The 22,888-nt window shown below is 44.0% G+C and overlaps 1 protein-coding gene across 3 annotated transcripts; it reads right to left on the bottom strand.

Moving 5' to 3' along the window:
• Positions 1-4,053: 4,053 nt before the first annotated feature.
• On the bottom strand, positions 4,054-22,717 carry g3bp2a (G3BP stress granule assembly factor 2a). 3 transcript variants are annotated; one of them, XM_015965399.3, is made up of 13 exons: positions 22,536-22,717; positions 20,232-20,350; positions 20,076-20,157; positions 19,757-19,930; positions 19,417-19,507; positions 19,209-19,314; positions 16,855-17,035; positions 12,444-12,545; positions 12,118-12,223; positions 11,967-12,026; positions 11,739-11,870; positions 11,522-11,649; positions 4,054-4,533 (listed from the first exon to the last, which is right to left on the bottom strand). In XM_015965399.3, the coding sequence occupies exons 2-13, from the start codon at positions 20,324-20,326 to the stop codon at positions 4,255-4,257; spliced, it is 1,536 nt and encodes a 511-aa protein (XP_015820885.1). In that variant the 5' UTR covers positions 20,327-20,350; positions 22,536-22,717; the 3' UTR covers positions 4,054-4,254. The 3 variants fall into 3 exon arrangements, with proteins under 3 accessions (XP_015820885.1, XP_015820894.1, XP_015820902.1); XM_015965408.3 differs by having other exon boundaries at positions 11,531-11,649; XM_015965416.3 differs by having other exon boundaries at positions 12,130-12,223.
• Positions 22,718-22,888: the final 171 nt, after the last annotated feature.

The raw sequence follows: 22,888 nt of genomic DNA, 5'->3' as shown, positions 1-22,888 counted from the left end.
GGGGGGTCCTGGAGGGTGCGTGGGAATTTGCCCAACCAGTCTACATGTGTTTTGTGGGTTTGGAGACGGCGTTTGACCGCGTCCCTCGGAGGGTCCTGTAGGGGGTACTCCGGGAGGATGGGGTACCAGGCCCTCTGATACGGGCTGTTAGGTCCCTGTATGTCCAGTATAAGAGCTTGGTCCGCATTGCCGGCAGTAATTCGGGCTCGTTCCCAGTGAGAGTTGGACTCTGCCAAGGCTACCCTTTATCACCGATTCTGTTCATAACCTTTATGGTCAGGATTTCTAGGTGCAGCCAAGGTGTGGAGGGCATCCGTTTTGGTGGCCTGAGGATCAGGTCTCTGCTTTTTGCAGATGATGTGGTCCTATTGGCTTCATCAGAACGTGATTTTCAGCTTTCGCTGGAGCGGTTCGCAGTCGAGTGTGAAGCAGCTGGGATGAGAATCAGTTACTCTAAATCTGAGACCATGGTCTTGATTCGGAAAAGGGTAGAATGCCTTCTCCGGGTCTGGGATGAGGTCCTGCCCCAAGTGGAGGAGTTTAAGTATCTCGGGGTCTTGTTCACGAGTGAGGGAAAACCAGAGCATGAGATCGATAGGCGGATTGGTGCTGCATCTGCAGTGATGCGGGCATTGTACCGGTCTGTCATGGTGAAGAGAGAGCTGAGTCAGAAGACGAAGCTTTCGATTTACCGGTCGATCTACGTTCCTACCCTCACCTATGGTCATGAGCTTTGGGTAGTTACCGAAAGAACGAGATCGCGGATACAAGCGGCCGAAATGAGTTTTCTCCAAAGAGTGGCTGGGCTCTCCCTTAGAGACAGGGTGAAAAGCTTGGTCATCCGGGAGGGGCTCGGAGTAGACCCGCTGCTCCTCCACATCGAGATGAGCCAGTTGAGGTGGCTCAGGCATCTGGTCAGGATGCCTCCCTGGTGAGGTTTTCTGGGCACGTCCAACTGGGAGGCCTAAAGGTAGACCCAGGAAACGGTGGAGGGACTATGTCTCTCACCTGGCCAGGGAACGCCTTGGGATTCCCCTGGAGGAGCTGTTCAAGTGGCTGGGGAGAGGGAAGTCTGGGCCTCTCGCCTTAGGCTACAGCCCCCGCAACCCGACTCTGGATAAGCGGATGAAAATGGATGGATGGAGTGTTCATAGAGGGAGCAGAGACTCACATGGGAGCACAAAAGGATGCAAAAGGTGAGTTTAGAATAAGTGCCTTTTGAAAATTATAATCAGACCAACCTTCTATGTTTGTCAATTATCCCTGACAAGATATTTTTCCATCATGTAAAGACAAAAAGATGAGCCCATTCCACTTTTCTTTTGCTCATTCTAGGTTTGGTTCTGTGGCAATCACATGGAAAATATATGCTGATAATTTCAGCTCTTCTAATGTTCTCAAATACTTGAGTAAAACAAGTCCCAGCTAGTAACGCTCCAACCCAAAACAGGCGATGCATTATGAATGGGTACAAACTGTACGTGAAAAACCAAACATCAACCTTTTCAGTGACACACATGGATTGGTTAGGCTAAACAGACATTTCTCACATTTTAGGTGTTTCTGCAGCCTAAGCAACAAACCTCCTGGGAATTTCCTGTAAACATGACAAATAATATGGGCAGTGCTGTTATCAGTAGTTTATTTTATGTTAAATCCAACACATTCAGAATGGAAAAGAAAAACTCTAAGAGAAAAAAAGTCATCCACCTGCAACATTTTTCTAACAAGAAAAAGGGTAAACACAGTAGAACTAAGATGGCAGCCCGCTGTTTACCACACCTGCTAAAGCCAACAGGTACATCTATTTCCACTCTAGGATTTGGAATGATTCATGAGGATCCACTAACAGCGTTTGAAATCAAAGGAAAATTAACTGACAAATTGCCATTTCCTTGTGAGGATCCTTTACAGTATATGGGTAGAGATCAAGCTCAGAAAAACAACAGATTTCTATGTTGTTTCCTTAAACATTGTTTCTATAATAAACAAGAAAAAGCCCATGATTGGTCTGAAAGCATGATGGCTCCTCTTCACCACTCACCAACCACTGCTGTAATGCAAAGGATGATTTCAATTAAGTGTCCAGATCAGGAAAATCATCAGAAAAATAATGATGTGGAAGAACCCTTGTGAATATTTGTGTAATAAATCATTACGTCACCAGCTGATGGTAGATTATAGCTGTTTTAAAACAGAAAACATCTGATCTCAAACAAGGGAGAGCAGCTGAGAAATCAGCCTTTTTATGCTACGTCTGGATATCTCATTTTGCTGTTACTCGAAATCAAAAAAATTTAATGACACACCATTTTTCTTCACCAGATTAGAGGGAAAAAAAATTTTTTTGAAAGCGATTATTCAGTGACAGATTGTCGCAGGAAATTTGGAAATAGTGCAATACCACCAGACAAGGAAGACCTTGGTATGTTTGTCAAGAAAAATGCTACATCTTCATTTTACTTCTCATTTCAGTGCAAGATAAAACAATCACAACAAAAAACTTTCATGTTTTCCTTTCCAGCTGAAACCAGTCTTCCCTCCCTACCAAGCATACAAAAAGGTAAACAAGAAAGGAGCCAACTACCATGGCAACCGCGTTAAACTTGTCTTGAATGGTAAAAAATAAAATAAGCACATTGAATAATCAGCAATATGAAAATACAAACGCATTCACAATAGAAAAGTGTGCACAATTGTCCTCAACATGAGAGCTGCAGCCCAACCACACAGGTCAATACAAAAGTGTTGGTAGGAAAAATAAAACAAGTCCAGGGATTCATCCGCAGAACAAAAAGCACACAAGGAGGTTCAACAGTGTCTGGATCACCTTACAAACGTTTAATGAAACCGTGGTGATGCAGGGCCATGATGTGTTAAACCAAACATTTCTCTTTATGTACCATTGGTATGTTTTGGGGAGAAAGCGGGGAAGTTATTTGAACCATAAACCAGAACTTGAGGCACCCATTTGTTTCTACAAAACCCAGAAGATTACAGCAACAAAAATTGTACAAAGCTCACAGCAGACCATCTCAGGTTGTAAAACAATGTTTAAAAAATTAATTATGCACCTGAATTACACAAATCTTATGAATACTGTGTTGTTTCAATCTGCTCCCAGCAGAATGTATAGTTCAAAATGAGCAGCTCTGCAAGCCAGGAGCCACAAACCGCTTTGCACTTCAGTAAGACTTGAAAAGGTGAAGTAGAAGGCACCATCATGCTTTTTTAATCAAGCCAGGAGAATAACATTATACAGAGAAAAACAAACTATGATTTTTGCTGTACATTTATTTGGCTACTCCACGTTCAAAAGCAGGGAGGGAGGGAGAAGGTTTCTCTCGTCCCAGTGTTGCAGTCAAGCTGGCAGAAAACCCCCCCCCCAAAACAAACAAACCTGGAATCAAAAAGACAATCAGAGCCATATTATTTAATTGTCTACTGTTAATGATCCATCTCATGTGGTCAAAGTCAAGTCCAGGAACTGAACTTTTGGGCTTACAAATGAAGAAAGGTACAACGTAGCTTTGTCCTTCCAGCAGTGACCGAAGCATTGATTTGGGTCAGACGTGTGAAAAGTACATTGGTCACAGCAGCCAGGCCGTGACTGAGACCGGTCTCAGCAAGTCGTATCGCATTAGAACAAAACAGGTCTCTCCAGCTGTGCTCAGAGCATGGATGACAACGTAACGTAACAAAGTACCCATTAGTGCATATTGGTGAGTGCATTATGCAATTTTGAAGCAGTGGTCTTTCAAAAGGGAGAAAAGAAAAAGCCCAGGCCTTTCCTCAAACTGCACTCTTCTTCAACAGTAACGGGCAGAAAACTACGATATAAATTGTGCAACAGAGGACTCATGAATCAACATGACGGTTATGTCAAGGTTTATAATCTCTTCTCAAAACGCCGGGCTGCACTGTTGAAGTTTAAAGTCTTCTCAGTCCCTCCTAATGTGGCAGAATAGTCCTGGTTGGTTTGTCTTTATTCACAAATTGACAAATTCAAGTTTTAATTCTTGAGATACCCAAAAAGGATGCTCACGACTAATAAGCGACATGTTTTGTTTGCTTATTTGGTTTTGTCTATTTCACAAACAAATTGTTTGACAGGCTGTGTCACATTCCAAAGCAAAAAGGAAAAGAAAAAAAGGAAACACCAAATATTTACTTTTTACAAGACGATTTCTTTTCATTAACGAGAACGGTTCAAGATGAAGAACACAATACTACTTCCACGCTAAAGCGGTCTTCTCAGCGGCGCTGGGTTGGGAAGCGGCCTTCTCCCTGACCGCTGGAGCCTCGTCCAGAGCCCATGCCGGGTTTGGGCGCCATGCTGCCTCGAGGTGGCGGCCCCCTCCCGTCGCGTTCACGCATCATTCCACTTCCCATGACACCTCGTGAACCCCCAGGACCCCGGTCGTTGCGCCTTAAGTCCCGACGGTCATCTCCTCCACGGGTCTCTCGCTCACGCACAGCTCTCGTCTTCTTCTCCTCCACATTGAGACGAACCTCACCTCGAAACATGATGGGCTGCAAAAAGAAGAAGACCGTCACTACAAAGGTTCCTTGTCTGTTCACTGATCTGAGCACAGGAGCTACTTTGCGTTACTGATTTTTCCACCAATAATTTACCGGAACAGGACAAAGAGTTGAAAAGACATGCACAGGAAAACAATAAAATGTAAAAAAAAAAAGATTTGAGGACTGCAGGACAGGAGGTTTGAAAAAGCAACATGTCATGGTGATAAAACCAGTGCAGGTGTACCTTCTGCCTCAAAGCAGTGGTCAACTACTAATGTAATCGTTTACTTTGGGTTTGCCAACGCTTGCTTTCTGGAGGTATACAGTGGTGTGATAAACTATTTGCCCCCTTCCTGATTTCTTATTCTTTTGCATGTTTGTCACACAAAATGTTTCTGATCATCAAACACATTTAACCATTAGTCAAAGATAACACAAGTAAACACAAAATGCAGTTTTGAGATGATGGTTTTTATTATTTAGGGAGAGAACAAAATACATTGCCCTGTGTGAAAAAGTAATTGCCCCCTGAACCTAATAAGTGGTTGGGCCTCCCTTAGCAGCAATAACTGCAATCAAGCGTTTGCGATAACTTGCTACGAGTCTTTTACAGCGCTCTGGAGGAATTTTGGCCCACTCATCTTTGCAGAATTGTTGTAATTCAGCTTTATTTGAGGGTTTTCCAGCATGAACCACCTTTTTAAGGTCATGCCATAGCATCTCAATAGGATTCAGGTCAGGACTTTGACTAGGCCACTCCAAAGTCTTCATTTTGTTGTTCTTCAGCCATTCAGAGGTGGATTTGCTGGTGTGTTTTGGGTCATTGTCCTGCTGCAGCAACCAAGATCTCTTCAGCTTTAGTTGACCAACAGATGGCCGGACATTCTCCTTCAGGTTATTTTTGGTAGACAGTAGAATTCATGGTTCCATTTATCACAGCAAGCCTTCCAGTTCCTGAAGCAGCAAAACAACCCCAGACCATCACACTACCACCACCATATTTTACTGTTGGTATGATGTTCTTTGTCTGAAATGCTGTGTTACTTCTACGCCAGACGTAACGGGACATTTGCCTTCCAAAAAGTTCAACTTTTGTCTCATCAGTCCACAAGGTGTTTTCCCAAAAGTCTTGGCAATCATTGAGATGTTTCTTAGCAAAACTGAGATGAGCCCTAATGTTCTTGTTGCTTAACTGTGGTTTGTGTCTTGGAAATCTGCCATTTTTGCCCAGTCTCTTTCTGATGGTGGAGTCGTGAACACTGACCTTAATGGAGGCAAGTGAGGCCTGCAGTTCTTTAGAAGTTGTCCTGGGGTCTTGTGTGACCTCTCAGATGAGTTGTCTCTGCGCTCTTGGGGTAATTTTGGTCGGGCGCCCACTCCTGGGAAGGTTCACCACTGTTCCATGTTGTTGCCATTTGTGGATAATGGCTCTCACTATGGTTCGCTTGAGTCCCAAAGCTTTAGAAACGGCTTTATAACCTTTACCAGACTGATAGATCTCAGTTACTTTTGTTCTCATTTGTTCTTGAATTTCTTTGGATCTTGGCATGATGTCTAGCTTTTGAGGTGCTTTTGGTCTACTTCTCTGTGTCAGGCAGCTCATATTTAAGTGATTTCTTGATTGAAACAGGTGTGGCAGTATCAGGCTTGGGGGTGGCTACAGAAATTGAACTCAGGTGAGAAACACCACAGTTGGGTTATTTTTTAACAAGGGGGGCAATTACTTTTTCACACAGGTTTGGATGTTGTTCTCTCCCTAAATAATAAAAACCATCATTTTCAAAACTGCATTTTGTGTTTACTTGTGTTATCTTTGACTAATGGTTAAATGTGTTTGATGATCAGAAACATTTTGTGTGACAAACATGCAAAACAATAAGAAATCAGGAAGGGGGCAAATAGTTTTTCACACCACTGTACAGCTCTATGATTGCGTTTCCCCTTGTGGTTACCACTTTTGCAACGTACCTGTGTTTGATGAACGTCATCTCTATTGTAACAAATGTATCTCCAAATAAGAGACACGCTGTTGTTTTAAACACAAGTTCTTTCTCGCTAACATTTTACACACACTTCCTGCCCTCAGCCATGATTCTCTAAGCTAACTCAGGTGTTTGTTTGCCGTGCTGTCTGCCTATGGGGTGGACATCTATCCCACTCGGTTGGCCAAATGCGTGAAGGGCTTTACTTGATTGGTCAAAAACGTCATGCCTCTGTGTCACTGTTATGTGTAGCAAACATCTGAGCTGACCATTTATTTCCATTTCTTCTGTTCTTTGCAACAGGGCTATGAAGATATCACAATGGCAATAAATGTGCGCAGTTTTGTGTAGCCTTAAGCAAAACAAATATTTTGTTCTCCTATAAAGTCCAGACCACGCGAGCATAATCGAGAGAAAAAAATAAAATAAAAAAATCTGTGAACGTGAGGGTGATTTGAACATCTGTGTTCATTCAGTCTGACCAGCTCTGCGACAGCTTCTTCTGCTGTCTCACAACCAAAGACAGCCTCTAACAATCTACAAGCATGCTTGAAAACCTATCACTCCCGTCTGCAACCGACCAATGAACACACACATTTGGGACGCTGCAGCAGCAAGACTCTGCCTCTCTGAGCTTCGGTTTCAATTTATGCGGATTATAAACCACACACCAGTTTTGATTTTTGTTAACAGCCCAAGTTAAACTGGAGTTAGACTAAAAATAATTAAACAACCTTTTTTAGACCATCAAATAAATTCTGAAAACTATGATTCTTTGATCTGTGAGAGTGTGAGAGGAGATGAGCTCACGAACATATAAAATAAAGCATAAAAACATGAGATCCATTTGCTGTTGGTGGAAATCTCACATATTCAACTGATAAGGATGGTTAAGTAGCGTTTTGCAGCTGAGGGACAGAGGAAGCTCTGAGCGTGAGTGTGAGCTTGCACACGGAGCGGCGCTGCAGAGCAGTGAGACAGAAATCACGGCAAAAGTTTGGATATTGCAGAGATCTGTGGCAGATTGTTACTTCTCTGCAGTTTAGTGGGAGGATGAGCAGGATGAATGTCCAGCAGACCGATCAGCTGTTTAGCTGGGAGACGGGAAAAAGGAGACCTGCAGCCGGAGTCTGACGCCAAAGCAAGGGTTTTAAAAACAAAGCTTCCTCCTTGAACCGTCACCTTATCGTGGTGGAGGAGTTTGAGTGCCCTAATGATCCTAGGAGCTATGTTGTCTGGGGCACTTAGTGCCCCTGGTAGGGTCTCCCATGACAAATTGGTCTTAGGTGAAGGGTGAGACAAAGAACGGTTCGAACGATCTTTCATGGCGGTTAAAACGAAGAGTCGGAGTACCCGGCCCGGAGGGTTACCGGGGTCCCACCCTGGAGCCAGGCCTGGGGTTGGGGCCCGTGAGCGAGCGCCTGGTGGCTGGGCTTTCGCCCATGGGGCCCGGCCGGGCCCAGCCCGAACCGGATACATGGGCTCGTCCAACTGTGGACCCACCACCCGCAGGAGGAACATGAAGGGTCCGGTGCAATGTGAATCGGGTGGCAGACCAAGGCGGGAGCCTTGGCGGTCCAATCCCCGGACAAGAAAACTAGTTTTTGGGACATGGAACGTCACCTCGCTGGCGGGGAAGGAGCCGGAGCTTGTGGCAGAGGTTGAGCGGTACCGGCTAGATATAGTCGGACTCACCTCGACACATTGCATTGGCTCTGGAACCCGAGACCTGGAGAGGGGTTGGACACTCTACTTTGCTGGAGTTGCTCCGGGTGAGAGGCGGAGGGCTGGGGTTGGCTTTTTGTTAGCCCCGAGACTCTCTGCCTGTGTGTTGGGGTTTACCCCGGGGGACAAGAGGGTAGCTTCCTTGCGCCTTCGGGTCGGGGAACGGGTCCTGACTGTTGTTTGTGCTTATGGGCCAAATATCAGTTCAGAGTACCCACCCTTTTTGGAGTCCCTGGGACGAGTGCTAGATAGTGCTCCATCAGGGGACTCCATTGTCCTGCTGGGGGACTTCAATGCTCACGTGGGCAATGACAGCTTGACCTGGAGGGGTGTGATTGGGAGGAACGGCCCACCTGATCAGAACTCGAGCGGTGTTTTGTTATTGGACTTCTGTGCAAGCCGCAGTTTGGCCATAACGAACACCATGTTCGAACATAAGGATGCCCACCGGTACACTTGGTACCAGGGCAGCCTAGGTCACAGGTCGATGATAGATTTTGTAGTCGTATCATCTGACCTGCGGCCGTATGTTTTGGACACCCGAGTGAAGAGAGGGGCGGAGCTGTCAACTGATCACCACCTGGTGGTGAGTTGGATCAGATGGCAAGGGAACATGCCGCGTAGACCTGGCAGACCCAAACGCATAGTGAGGGTCTGCTGGGAACGCCTGGCAGAAGAACCTGTCAAGACGGTCTTCAACTCCCACCTCCGGCAGAGCTTTGACCACGTCCCGAGAGCAGTGGGGGACATTGAGTCCGAGTGGGCCTTGTTCCACTCTGCGATTGTCGAGGCGGCTGTTGCTAGCTGTGGTCGTAAGGTGGCCGGTGCCAGTCGTGGTGGCAACCCCCGTACCCGCTGGTGGACACCAGAGGTTCGGGGAGCCGTCAGGCTGAAGAAGGAGGCCTACAGGGCGTGGCTGGTCTGTGGGTCTCCGGAGGCAGCAGACAGGTACCGGATAGCCAAGCGGGGTGCAGCAGTGGCAGTTGCCGAGGCAAAATCTCGGGCGTGGGAGGAGTTTGGTGAGGCCATGGAGAAAGACTATCGATCGGCTCCAAAGAGGTTCTGGCAAACTGTCCGGCGCCTCAGGAGAGGAAGGCAGCAACTCGCTCACACTGTTTACAGTGAGGATGGGGAGCTGCTGACGTCAACTGAGGCTATAGTCGGACGGTGGAAGGAATACTTTGAGGAGCTCCTCAATCCCACCAATGCGCATTCCGAGGAGGAACCAGAGCTGGGAGGCCTGGGGATGGACTGTCCGATCTCGGGGGCAGAAGTTGCTGAGGTAGTCAAACAACTACACAGCGGCGGAGCCCCGGGGGCGGATGAGGTTCGTCCTGGGTATCTCAAGGCTATGGATGTTGTAGGGCTGTCATGGTTGACACGTCTCTACAACATTGCGTGGTCATCGGGGGCAGTTCCTAGGGAGTGGCAGACCGGGGTGGTGGTCCCCATCTTTAAGAAGGGTGACCTGAGGGTGTGTTCCAACTATAGGGGGATCACACTCCTCAGCCTCCCTGGAAAGGTCTACTCCAAGGTACTGGAGAGGAGGGTCCGATCGATAGTTGAATCTCAGATAGAGGAGGAGCAATGTGGTTTTCGTCCTGGCCGTGGAACTGTGGACCAGCTCTATACCCTTGCAAGGGTGATGGAGGGGGCATGGGAGTTTGCCCAACCAATCCACATGTGCTTTGTGGATTTGGAGAAGGCTTATGACCGTGTCCCCAGGGGCACCCTGTGGGGGACGCTCCAGGAGTATGGGGTGGGTGGCTTTCTGTTAAGGGCCATTCAGTCCCTTTACCAGAGGAGCGTGAGTTTGGTCCGCATAGCCGGTAGTAAGTCGGACCTGTTCCCAGTGAGGGTTGGACTCCGCCAGGGCTGCCCTTTGTCACCGGTTCTGTTCATCACTTTTATGGACAGAATTTCTAGACGCAGCCGTGGTGTGGAGTGTGTCGAGTTTGGTGGCAGGAGAATCTCGTCTCTGCTTTTTGCGGATGATGTGGTCCTCCTAGCTTCATCCAGCTCTGACCTTCAGCTCTTGCTGGGTAGGTTCGCGGCCGAATGTGAAGCGGCTGGGATGAGGATCAGCACCTCCAAATCTGAGACCATGGTTCTCGACCGGAAAAGGGTGGCTTGCCACCTCCGGGTCGGGGGAGAGGTCCTACCTCAAGTGGAGGAGTTTAAGTATCTCGGGGTCTTGTTCACGAGTGAGGGTAGGAGGGATCGGGAGATCGACAGGCGGATTGGTTCGGCATCTGCAGTGATGCGGACGCTGAGCCGATCTGTCGTGGGGAAGAGGGAGCTGAGCCAGAAAGCCAGGCTCTCGATTTACCGGTCGATCTACGTCCCAATCCTCACCTATGGTCATGAGCTTTGGGTAATGACCGAAAGAACGAGATCGCGGATACAAGCGGCCGAAATGAGTTTCCTCCGTAGGGTGGCCGGGCTCAGCCTTAGAGATAGGGTGAGGAGCTCGGACATTCGGGAGGGACTCGGAGTAGAACCGCTGCTCCTCCGGATCGAAAGGAGCCAGTTGAGGTGGTTTGGGCATCTGGTCAGGATGCCTCCTGGACGCCTCCCCGGGGAGGTGTTTCGGGCATGTCCTGCCGGCAGAAGGCCCCCGGGTCGACCCAGGACACGTTGGAGAGGTTACATCTCCAATCTGGTCCGGGAACGCCTTGGGGTCCTGCCGGAGGAGCTGGTGGACAAGGCCGGGGAGAGGACGGCCTGGAGCTCCCTAGTTGGGATGCTGCCCCCGCGACCCGGACCCGGATAAGCGGAGGAAGACGAGACGAGACGAGCTTCCTCTTTGAGGAAGATGAGTTGGGTCATGAACTGACACTAAAAATAAGTGTTTTAATCTTTTCAGCTTTGTTTTTGTTAGCGGTCTGCTTCGTATGCTTACATGAGGTGTGCTCATGAAGTAGTGTGTCCTGCTGGAGAGACGCCATGCAGTCTGCCTCACTGAAATCTTACGCCGTACAGTGTGACACTTTCTGGAATTCTCAAGTGTGACTTGAAAATTCCCGTGTGACAGCCAAAAAAATAATAAATCGCTCAGTGTGATCCGGGCTTGAGAGAAGTGATACAGAGCAGGAGGTGAAAGCAAGCGTTGACTGGATAAACGTGCAAAACAAAATACTTTAAATAATGAAACGATATGGAAAAATTCTTTGTGACAGCATGAAAAAGGAAATTCCAGAACAATGGACTAAAAAGTGGTAAATCAAATAAAAGATGAGTCCCCAAACCACCACACAAATGAAAATGGGTAATGAATTGTTGATACATGCCCCTTCTACCTTGGCCCCCAGGATTCTTTGCACGGGATCGGGGTCATCGAAGACCACAAACCCAAAGTTGGGCAACTTCCCACCGACTCCTTTGGTGTTGATTCGCAGCTCAACCACGTTCCCATAAGCTGCAACAAACAGAAACAACATTTACTGGATGATGACTGCAGAAAGCTGAAGATACCAAAGTGTTGATTTCTGAGAGAAACAAACATACTCATGAAAAACTCCTTGAGCTCGTTCTCATCGATGTCATGTGGAAGGTTGCCAACAAACAGCTGGTGGCTGTCCGGGTACCGCACAATCCTCCTGCTGTCCATGTCCCCGGATTCAGAGTCTCCTCTGCCACCTGAACACAAACACACACCAGATTAGCAACATCTGCACCACATAAACAACGGATTAATATTCTAATCTAATAATAAAGCGTGAAGACAAGTGATACCTTTGTTAACAAAACTTAAGTGTGGCTTCCCTGTTTGTGTCTCTGAAGATCCAACACCATCTATTAGTGACAGAAATGTGCAGACAGTAAAGGAAAGAGAGTCCAAAGGGGAAAGTGGATTAAGGCTGAAATTGAGAAGCTTAAGTATTACTGGGTCGGGGACCTCGCTGGGTGAAGGTTGGTCTATCGCGGGTTCGCTGATCTCTGGGGCGAAGCGGTGCTGCCTGCGTCTCTTGCTTTGTTGTTTCAACTCTGGGCTGCATAAAGCACATCACACAAGAAAAATTAAGCCCCACATGGTACCATGTACACATAGGCTAAGGCCCAGAAATAACCAGCACACCGATAATGGGCCTCTCTTCACAAACGTTTAACTAGAGCGCTGCTTTCAGGTTTTTACTCTGGTGCATCTTTAGACACAGAATTTCCTCAAATACATATTGAATGTTGATATTTCCATGGTAAAGTCTGACTTACCTGTGAGCTCGGAGCTTTAACAACATGTGGGGAGATTCCAGAAGAGGGGACTGTGCCAGTAGGAGGAAGGTTTTTACTGGTCACCAGAGCCCAGGAGAAAGGCTGGGAGAAATGAAAGTGAACTTTAGAGCACCATTAACGCCCGTGTTCAACATCTGTGCATCTGAAGCAAGAACAAGAAACTTTACTAAATGACTGTATAGTAAAATCTGTTGTGAGACGTAGGAAACAAACAGCACAACCTTCAACTGGAGCGCTTTTCTGTCTTAAACTGTGACTAAGGCTACGTTCACAGTGCAGACAAAAGTATAGGGCTGAAACGATTCCTCGAGTACCTCGAATAATTCGAGTACAAAAAATCCTCGAGTCAAATTCTCTGCCTCGAAGCTTCGTTTAATTCATGTTTAATTAATTCATGGCTTTGCAATCGCCCGTGGTCATGTTTCACCTGGACCAAAATAAGTGACGCACATACACACTGCACTGAATGCACACGCGAGTAGCGAACGCAACTTAACTTTCTTTTAAGCCATGGCGGACAATGTGGACCCCAGTGGAGTGCGAAAAAGACACAAAATGTCAAAGATGTGGGACCATTTTTCACGTCGTAAGGCGGAAAACGTACTCCAGTGTAAATACTGTTAAACGGATTTAGCCGACCACAACACCACATCCTCCAAGCTGCAGCACCTGACTGACCAGGAAACATCCACATGTAAATGTCACTTCTGCAAGCGGACTCGGAGCCTCTACAAGATAATGCATTTTAGCCTGTATTTCTATATATTCTGCAGACACTGTGCGACTTTTTCATTTGTAGCAGTCAGTTTCAGCTCACACCGTACGTCTGGTAGCAACACGTTGGAATTAAAATGTGCTAAAAATAGCAGTTTTTACAACACGTCGGACTTTTTACTGTGTATTGATGTCTGTTGTCCCTCAGGATTGCTGCAGGAGGACACGGGTATTTATGAGTGGCGGAGGAAAATGAAAGAAAGTAAATAAATGTTGTGTGATCAGTGTAATTTGACATAACCACGGCAAACACGCTTTCTACAATCCTTGTTAGTGTGAGACAAAAAAAAGTGTAGAAATTAAAACGAACGTGTGTTAATAGGGAAACAGCCGGCGAGCCATGTTTGCGCATGCGCCGTGAGCGGTTCTGGTTCTGTTTGGGCCGCAGCCGCTCGCATTTGTTTACTGTGAAGTAAAGTTGAAGTGCTGAAGTTTTGAAAACTAATTTTGAAAAAAACTTGAAGAATAACTGGCAATTGCTTTCTCATTTCAAGAGGTCTTTCATATTTTATAACATGCTATTTGATATAATGGTTTAAAAACGCAAAAGAGTAATTTATTAGAGTACTCGATTAACCGATAAAAGATTCAATAGAGTACTCAATTACAAAAATATTCGATAGCTGCAGCCCTACAAAAGTACAACAAATCCGATCCAAGTAAGACAACTAAATTATATGAAATATGCCATCTTAAATAAATAAATAGTCAGTTAAACATATGTAGTTTAGTGCAAACACTTCAGCCTTTGATCAGAAATGTAGCTCCTTCCCACTGCAAACAGGAAGAGTCCCAACTGCTGGTATTATGGAGACCAGGGATAAACGCTGCATGAAAAATGTTTAAGTCTCTGAATAAAGCCGGGCGTACACTGTGCGACTTTTTCACTCGTAGCACTCAGCTTCAGCTCAAACTGTACGACTTCCTCTCAGGGCAGATCTCACGAGTCATGGGCTAACACTGTACGACCCAGTTCTCGGATACGAACTGACTGCTCACACTGTACGTCTGGTAGCAGCACGTGGACCTAAACAATATGCTAAAAATAGAAGTTTTTACACAACACGTCAGACTTTTTTGTCTTTTTTCGCCTCAAGAGTGCTGCAGGAGGACACACAGGGATTTATGGGGGTTGGATGAGGAAAACAAAATAAAGAAAGTAAATCTGTGTTTTGTGATCAGTTTAATTTGACATGAACACGACAAACATGCTTTCCTGACAATCCTTGTCACTGTGTGTAAAAAAAAAAAAAACATTTGGAAATAAAAAACGAACAACGTGCGTTATTAGGGAAATAGCGGGTGAGCAGTGTTGACGCATGATTGCGCATGCGCCGTGAGCGGTTCTGGTACTTTGAGTTGCAGCCGCTCGCCACGCCTCTTCAACCCTCACAAGGAACGAGCAAAATATCAAGCACTCCAGAAGTCCGTGCGAGCTCACGATTGCTGATCGGTAGCTGGTCACGTGGTGTTAATCGCCTCTCGTGACCCCCTGTACACTACACGACGCTCGGCGCAAAACTCGCCCCGATCTTGTGGATTCTCACACGAGTGGAAAATCGGCTCAAAAAAGTGAAAAAAATCGCACAGTGTACGCCCGGCTTAAGATTTGTGTAATCGTAGCAACAGGAAGAATGTCTAATTAATGTATGAAGAGCAGGAAGTTCACAAGTTTCAATACCTTGTCACATAATTGACTTTGCTTCATCACTGAAATGATGAACTAAATCATTTTATTAAAACTAACTACTCTTATGAGGCAGACGTAAAACAGCCGTTGTCGGTACAGGATCTGCTCGGGTGCAAGATCGGCTCAGGGTCCTTCGACTGCCGATGACGTCAAAGTACGGCAAACCCACTCGGACAAAATAAACTACACATCTATACTGTTGGAAAGAATTTAGCAGTTTCGTTATTAAAATAATGTTTCTTAAGACGTAAGTTTGTGTTTATAATAGTATTTGTAAAATAAAACACTATTTTATTCATAATGTTGAACTCCTCTTTGAGCACATCCCTTGAAGGATCATAGGTATTAGCAACACCTGTGAAATTGTATTTGCAGTAAAGAAGTGTGTCCCGTTTATTGAAGTATTTTGTGTTGAGAGTTTTTGACGTCTTGTCCATGCGTAGTTCAGTTACGCTCATAGCTGCTAGCCAAAACTCTGGAGTTAAAAGTTTTCTGGCTTTACTAAAATACCTGTCTGTCCTTATTTGATTGATGGTAGTTTTACTTTCTATTAGACTCCAAATGTAATCATTTGGCACGTTTCTAATTCATAATTTGTAATAATGTAATCGGCGATATTAGCATTAGCATTGCTATGGGTTTTTCCATGTATATTAGCATTGCGCAAACCACTCGCTGCCAAATTGCAGCCTTTGCAATTAGAAAATCTCCTTTTGTCACATCGCAATTTAATTGCACATGCAGTTAATCATTAAGCCCTAATATACAAGCAGCTCTATGCTAAAAGTGTATTTTCAAAGAGGTAATGATGGATTTCTTTGTAAAAGTTGTCCATCTTTCCAACAGAAAGATTTGCCTGGACAAACGTAACGTGATTGCGTAATTCCGTAAGGTTCATGTTCAGCCAATCAATTACTTAGAAGTCATCGGCAGTCGACGGACCCCGAGCCAATTTTGCACCCGAGCAGATCTTGTACCGACACCGTCACTAAGCATGAGTCAGCAAGCAACAGAAATCTCGCCTGTTTAACCTGACTTTTGCATCACTCTCTCCTTATTCTGCTCTTATGTCGCCTTTCCCGGGATCCTCTGATTTCCCTCTTTCCCATTCGTTTTCTCTCCCTTTTCTTACATTTTTTAATCACAAATGTTTTTTTTCTTCCTCATTTTAATCATTAAAATTTTTTTTAAAATTTCTTTTTATATTTTAAATGATTGTTTTAGTGAAGTGCCTCGTGATTTTTATGTTGAGAGGCGCTTTATAAAAGATCATTTTCTTTCTTTATGGCAGACGGACCTGTGGCTGGTCTCGGTTCAGTCTGTGGCGCGGCTTCATTTCTATGTTCTGTCAGGCTCATCGCTTCAATGTGGGGCTCATTTTTGTGTTCACTACCAAGAATAAAATGCTCCCACGCTGTTCTCTTAATCGCTTCATCTTTGAGTAAATTTATTTGATCATGTGACGAGCTCACCTCTTCTGTGCTTTAAAAGTTAACATAATTTTTTTGCAGTGCTCTTTCGCCTTCTAGTGGCACACGGTAAAAAGCCATGAACTGCTTCAGCATTTATCCAGGCAAAACCTTTTTACCCAGTTATGACATTTACAGCAATTATCCGGTTAACTATGTACATCCATACTTTCCTTTCTTCTAAGTCATCTAGTTTTAGAGCAATAAGTCTGATTATCTTCGGTGTTCTGTACAGGAGACCTCCACCTAACGTTTAAAAATTAAAGCCAACTTTATCTGTAGTTTTGTTCAGTTTAATACACTCTGATTCTCCCAGTTCTGCTTCTTTTTCTGTTGCTAAATAAAGCAACACTCAAAACACTGATTCATAACCATGAATGTGCTTCAGATCCAGTAAACTAACCAGTTTCATGATTACCTACTGAGAAATAAACCTAACAAAGGTACATGATCCTACCTTGGGGGGCTCCTGGGGGTTTGGTGGAGACTCTACAGGTGCTGGTGAAGGCGCCTTCTCCTCCATTTCTTCCATAACCTTTTCCTCTACCTCGGGCCGAATCTCCTCTACTTTTGGTTCTTGTTCCGACTCTGGTTCTGGTTCTGGAGCTGGTTCCTCCATCGGCTCCTCTACTCCATTACTGAGCAGGAAAAAAAAAACAAGAGTTGTCAGTTTAACAAATGATTTAAGTTTTAAAAACTAAAAGCTAAACTTGAGCTGTAGTCTGACAAACCACAGCACCAAATCTGAAGTTACTTAGATATAGACTTCGTTTACCACACCAGCTTAAGACACCATCTTTTTCCTGATTATTTGATGTATCCTAATGTAAATACTGCCTGACCTAACTTTGACTTGAATGTATGTTTGCACCTTGCCACCTAAACAAATTCCTAGTAGCTGAGCCCCTCACCTACATGGCAATAAATCGGATTCTGATTTTTGTCGATTAAAACTTACCAATTTTATTCTAGTATTCCTTGTTATGTTCTATGTTCTGTTTCTTTTCTAGTTTCATTGTTTTTCGGTTTTTATCTTGTACACAGAGTAGCAAAGTTGCCGTTTTTACCTTATTTTGCTGACAGTTCTGGCTTCTTTTGCTTCACTAATGTTGATTGTGTCATTTACAAAGATGAAGCTATGACAAAAGCAACAGTAAGAAGCCAAAACAGTCATGGTAAATATGAAAGAAACTTTGCTACTTTGTGTACAAGATAACAATTATTCTAGTTTTATTGCACCAAAGCAATAGCAGCTCCTAATATACACAGCTACAAGACTCCTACAGTGCTGTACAGTCGAATTCTACTGTTATTTCTGCTTCTTGTGTTAAAATTAGAGTTTGACCCAAAATACTACTATTCTAAAGCCTTTTTTACAAAACAATGCTGTCTATTTGATGCCTCAGGTCATTAATAGGTTGTCGGTAATGTGGTGCAATTGTATTCTTTATATAAAAGATTTGGCAATGGAGGCATAAAGAGGGTATGGGGGTGGTCTCTGTGCTGCCGCAGACTTCTGTTTATCTTGAACATAATTAGCTTTTTAATGCGATCACGTTATTCTAAGCCACTGCTAAAGGCAGCTGTCCTCCACACTCCCCATGCAGTCTCTGGTGATCCGAGCTCCAGCTAACCTGATTTTGTTCAAAAAGCAAAACTCACGGCCCGTGTTTACTTTCATTTTCAATGAAGTTACCAGCCAGAGCTCGGCAGTAACTCCCTATGTCAGGGCAATTCAATTCTGGGCCTTGAGGGCCGGTATCCAGCACGTTTTAGTGGTTTCTCTGCTCAAACACACTTGCTTCAGAGGTTGAATCACCTGTGCAGCAGCTCATCAGGCTCTGCAGAAGCCTGTTAATCATCTGCTGATTGAAATCAGGTGTTTTCAAGCAGGTTAAAACCAAAACGTGCTGGATACGGGCCCTTCAGGCCCAGAACTGAGTACCCATGCCCTACATCATCATGACACCTCCCTCTGTTGCACCAAGGTGCAATCGCTGTTTATGAGACAGACAATTACTGCAATATTACTACCAAGCGAGGCCAAATGAATGCTGCAAAATTAGTGCAATACCATGCCGGCACAGCGCATTTATAAACACACAATGTTGCGGTAATATTACGCTGATTTGCCGGCATGGTGTCATGTAAAAAAGGCTTGTGTTCATGCTGTTGTTGCTAAGTGTTCAAACTATTTTTTCATGCCAACAATGTGCCTCAGGAAGCAGTCCACAGAAAAAATCCTGTTTTCAAGGCAGATGACTAATGTGAGCAACTCTTATTGGAACAAGCAAGTTTGAACGTTTTTCAGAATTCTCCCTCCCCCCCTTGAAATTTTTACCAATAAAGCGCTCAGCTACAACCCTTTCTCACTGGATGTTAAGTTAGGCAAGAGTTCCTAGTTATAAAATACAAAAACTGAAACCTCTGCAGCCCAGTCGCTAAACAGCTACAACTACACCCACAACAAAGTGAACTAGTAGAAATTTTATCCAAATAAAAATGCTGTTGCCCAAATGAGAGATGAATAAATACTGTATAATTGAGACCTGTAGTTAGTATTGCACTCAACAGGCTGCCTCAAAGGTAAGAGGGGGAAACGTTGCACAATCTGGCTGGTAACAACTGATGTCTTATGTTAACAGGAGAAAAACACCACCGTGCATGAAGGGTTTTATTTTTCTTCACAGATATAATTAATCTGAGACACCTCCTAATAAATCAGAAAATAGATTTATTGCTGCAGATTCTCTACACAGAATAGTTTCTAAATGTAACCGATTTCCCAAGATGATGATCAATTTAGCTCACGTGACAGGGTGAGGCTCATAGTAGGTGGTGCTGTTGGGGCTCTCCTGAAGCGGCTCAGGTGATGGCTGCCTCTCCTCTGCCTCCTCCTCAACCTCCTCCTCTGATTCTAGATGAAAAGTAGAAAATACATCAACACTAATCACACCCATCAACACAAAAATACAGCAAGTTAGTAAAAAGCCATGAACACGGTTCAAAAGCACCTCACCTTCATCCAGCTCAGCCTCAGAGTCTCCAAAGACCTCATCCTCATAACAGAAGATGTCGTTGTGGACATAGAACTTGTTTGCCACGGAGCCCTGGCAACATAGTTCAGACATTTTAATGCAGATCATTTAAGCTTCACCATAAAACAATGATTTTAATTAACCATGCCTGACCTTTTTGCTACTTTATGATGACAGTTCAAACATTTGACCATTATGACATAGGTGACATATATACTGCATTTTAATACAAGATTAATATAAAAGTAATGTCTGTGGTAAGTTACTGGTTAGGAGTCGATTTCACACTTGTGAACTAATCTGAACGTTGGGAGCACTCACCTCTGGAGCAAGCACGAATGTTTGCATAAATTTCCTCATAGGTTGACCGTTGTTTGACAGTTCTCCAAGGACCTGAACCACGACTCCATCACTCAGAGTGGCATGGGCATCGACATGCCGGATCTTTGTGTGGCATTCACTAAACTGCAGGGACATGACTTTCTTGTGGATTTCCTGAAGGGTGTGGAGCCAGAAAGAAAAAGAAAAACCCAGAATTCTAGGGTGGTCAATCCCCATTTTAAAAACCCCAACTTCAGAATATTCCATTTCAAAAGCGTATTAACAAAGAGAATTGTCATTATCAAGCTGTAGCACCTACCGCTTGCCCGTACACTGCTTCTGCCAGCTTCCCACTTGTGTCAAGCCCCCCGTGAACATAGGAAGAATTCCTTCCATAGAACCTGAATATACAGTTAGTCATAAAAAAATACAATGTTGTCTACATAAAAAAGCTTAATTACATTTATATACTTACCTGTGAAGAAAATCTGGTGCCTTGTTCAAGAGTGTGTAATACTGCCTCACAAACTCCCGCCCTACAAGCAGGGGACTTGGCTTCTCCATCACCATTTCTTTGGTAAACAATATTAAGTGCTAAAAAAAAAAAAAAAAAAAAAAAAAAAAAAAAAAAAAAAAATTAAGAATGTGATCTCAAACACATAGCTACAGTAAATCAGGGCAAAAAAGTTAATATCTAATTATAGAGGACAACATTTGAGGAATTTATTGCCAATAAAAGTATTAGAAGAAAGTAGCTCAGGAGGTAGAGTGGGTTGTAGGATTGATACCGGCTCCTGGAAGAAAATTCTGCTGTTGTGTCCTTCAGCAAGACACTTAACCCTCCCTGCCTGCCGGTGGTGATTGTCGGAGGGACCGTTGGCGCATGTGCTCGGCAGCCTTGCCTCCGCCAATGCACCCCCAAGGCAGCTGTGACTACACTGTAGCTTATCACTACCACTGTGTGAATGCACGAATGTTGCACTGAAGTGTAAAGCGCTTTGGAGTCCTCTGACTCTGAGAGGCGCTACAAGAGCAGGTCATTTATCATTATAGTCCAACTCTAACCTGTTAGTAGTTGGGAACACTGACTAATTGATTACTCATTATTGAAATTCAAGTTATAAATTACTTGAGAACAGTTACATCTTTATGCTTTCTGAGCCTTAGCTGAGTAACAAGGATGTGTTTATGTAAACAAGAAAAAAATGTCTAACTCAAATATTGTTTCCTTTTTACACAACTGCTTCAGTTTGTTTTGCTTGTTTAATGGCTAAAATTTTACTAACACCATGGTCACGAACAGATGGCAAAAAAATCTGACCGTCAGACTCAATGATTCGGATCTAAATTTCAGCAGAACAGTACCTGCAGTAGTGTAAAATACTTAAATCCTTTATCATGAAAAATGCTGACATGTGCAATTCTGAAGAGTTCACTGATTTTCGTAACTTAACTGATTAAGACAATTTTATTAGAAGAGACCCAAGTGTTTTTTTATCTTTATGACACATTTCACGTGACAATTTTATTCAGCATTTTGCTATAATTATAAACATTCCTTTAAAGACCCAGACAGTTCACGTAAACAATTATATAATTAAAAAACTTGACTAAAAACATCACCAATAAAGATCACCAATTCACCTACAGGTGATCCTTATCTGGTCACAATCTTAGCTAAATCATTTGCACAATGGCTAACATTTTAGCCAACATTCAACTGCGCCATCAGAATCATGCAATCAAACAAAGGGGGAAACCGGGTGTAAATAAAAAAAAAAGGGAAGCGTCTTGTGCAGACGTTCGTGAATATTGGGAGATTTACACGGGCTTTACAACAAATCAATTCCGCTTCAAAGTTAATAGTTGCATACATGTGTTAGACATATCTGCGCAAATCTTTGTAGATGAACGGCCTGGTGTATGAGGCCTTTCATGTCTGTGCTGACAACACTTTGCTAATCTCACATTTGTCGCATGTTCACAGACGACATGACGTGACCGATTCGTTTTTTTTTCTTTGTGTGCTCAGGTTGCAGACATGTCAGGAACACAGTGTACCTACGCTGACAGCTAACACGAGATAAATCATACAGTAAGAACAGAACGTAAATGTCCATTTACAGACCACATCACTGTCACCTGAAATGGCTAACGCTAACCCAGGAAACAACAGCAACTTCGAGTTTAGCAAGCTAACTAGCGCTGGCTAACTTGTGGCGTCGTCGTTTTTCCTCCAGCTATGGGCACTTTGTGAGTCGGGGAAAGCTTTAAAATTTGGCAAATGTTCAGACGTTACAAGAAAGCATTGGGAATAAACTGCCAACAAATTGTTACCAACACTTTACATTCGTACAAAACCAGAGCCTTTCATCCTAATATGAGTGCTGAAAGCTAAGTCAACATGACGTTACCTCACCATAAGACATCAGTGGACTTGAAATTAACGTTGAATCAAGAACTATCAGCCCTTTAATTGCCGGTAAAGCTTTAGATAATAGACATATTACGTTTTGCCAAACTTTATTAACCCAATCAACAACTTACACTTTCGAACTATTAAAACGAGAACTAAGATAAAAGAAAACAAGTTGACAAACCGAATGAACATTTAAAATGTCAGCGTTCGTGGCTAATGTGGTTATTTTTGACCATTAACTAAACAAAGAGTTAGCAACTTCGGACAACAACTGTTTGTAACTAGGTAATTGTGGTTTAGACAATGCAGATTAGCTTGCCGGTTTGTCTGGTAGCTGATTTAGCTAAAAGGCTAACTTACCTTATGAAGGACCTATCTATGGAGACAGAATTCAAGTTTAGTAAATAAATACGAATGGTCGACTGTAAACGGTTCTGAAATACAACGTATTTCAGGTAATTGTGTGCACTCTCTACCACAGCCGTATATGATCTCTGCTGTGCCAGAGATTGACGATTTCGTAGTGATGCCTTCGATTTATTTTTTCCACCCCTGCATTTGGGGCAGGGAACCCCCGTTGACCTAATTTAACCAATGGATGGCTTACACTAGATCATATGAAGTGTGACGCAGCACATAAAACCGCGCCCACTACAAACTTTCTCCATCATGTGCCAGAACAGAATGTATGGAGTTTTACAAGTTCCATTATG

This window comes from Nothobranchius furzeri, chromosome 4 (assembly GCF_043380555.1).
Source record: "Nothobranchius furzeri strain GRZ-AD chromosome 4, NfurGRZ-RIMD1, whole genome shotgun sequence".
Lineage (NCBI taxonomy): Eukaryota > Metazoa > Chordata > Actinopteri > Cyprinodontiformes > Nothobranchiidae > Nothobranchius > Nothobranchius furzeri.
The sequence above is the reverse complement of the archived record's forward strand: the minus strand, read 5'-3'. Positions and strand labels throughout refer to the sequence as shown.

Coding starts and splice junctions, on each gene's coding strand:
- g3bp2a (XM_015965399.3), bottom strand. CDS start 20,326: ATGGTGATGGAGAAGCCAAGTCCCCTGCTTGTAGGGCGGGAGTTTGTG. Junction 20,158..20,231: donor GCACCAGATTTTCTTCACAG/GTAAGTATATAA, acceptor CTGTATATTCAG/GTTCTATGGAAGGAATTCTT. Junction 11,650..11,738: donor GCTCAAGGAGTTTTTCATGA/GTATGTTTGTTT, acceptor TGTTTGTTGCAG/CTTATGGGAACGTGGTTGAG.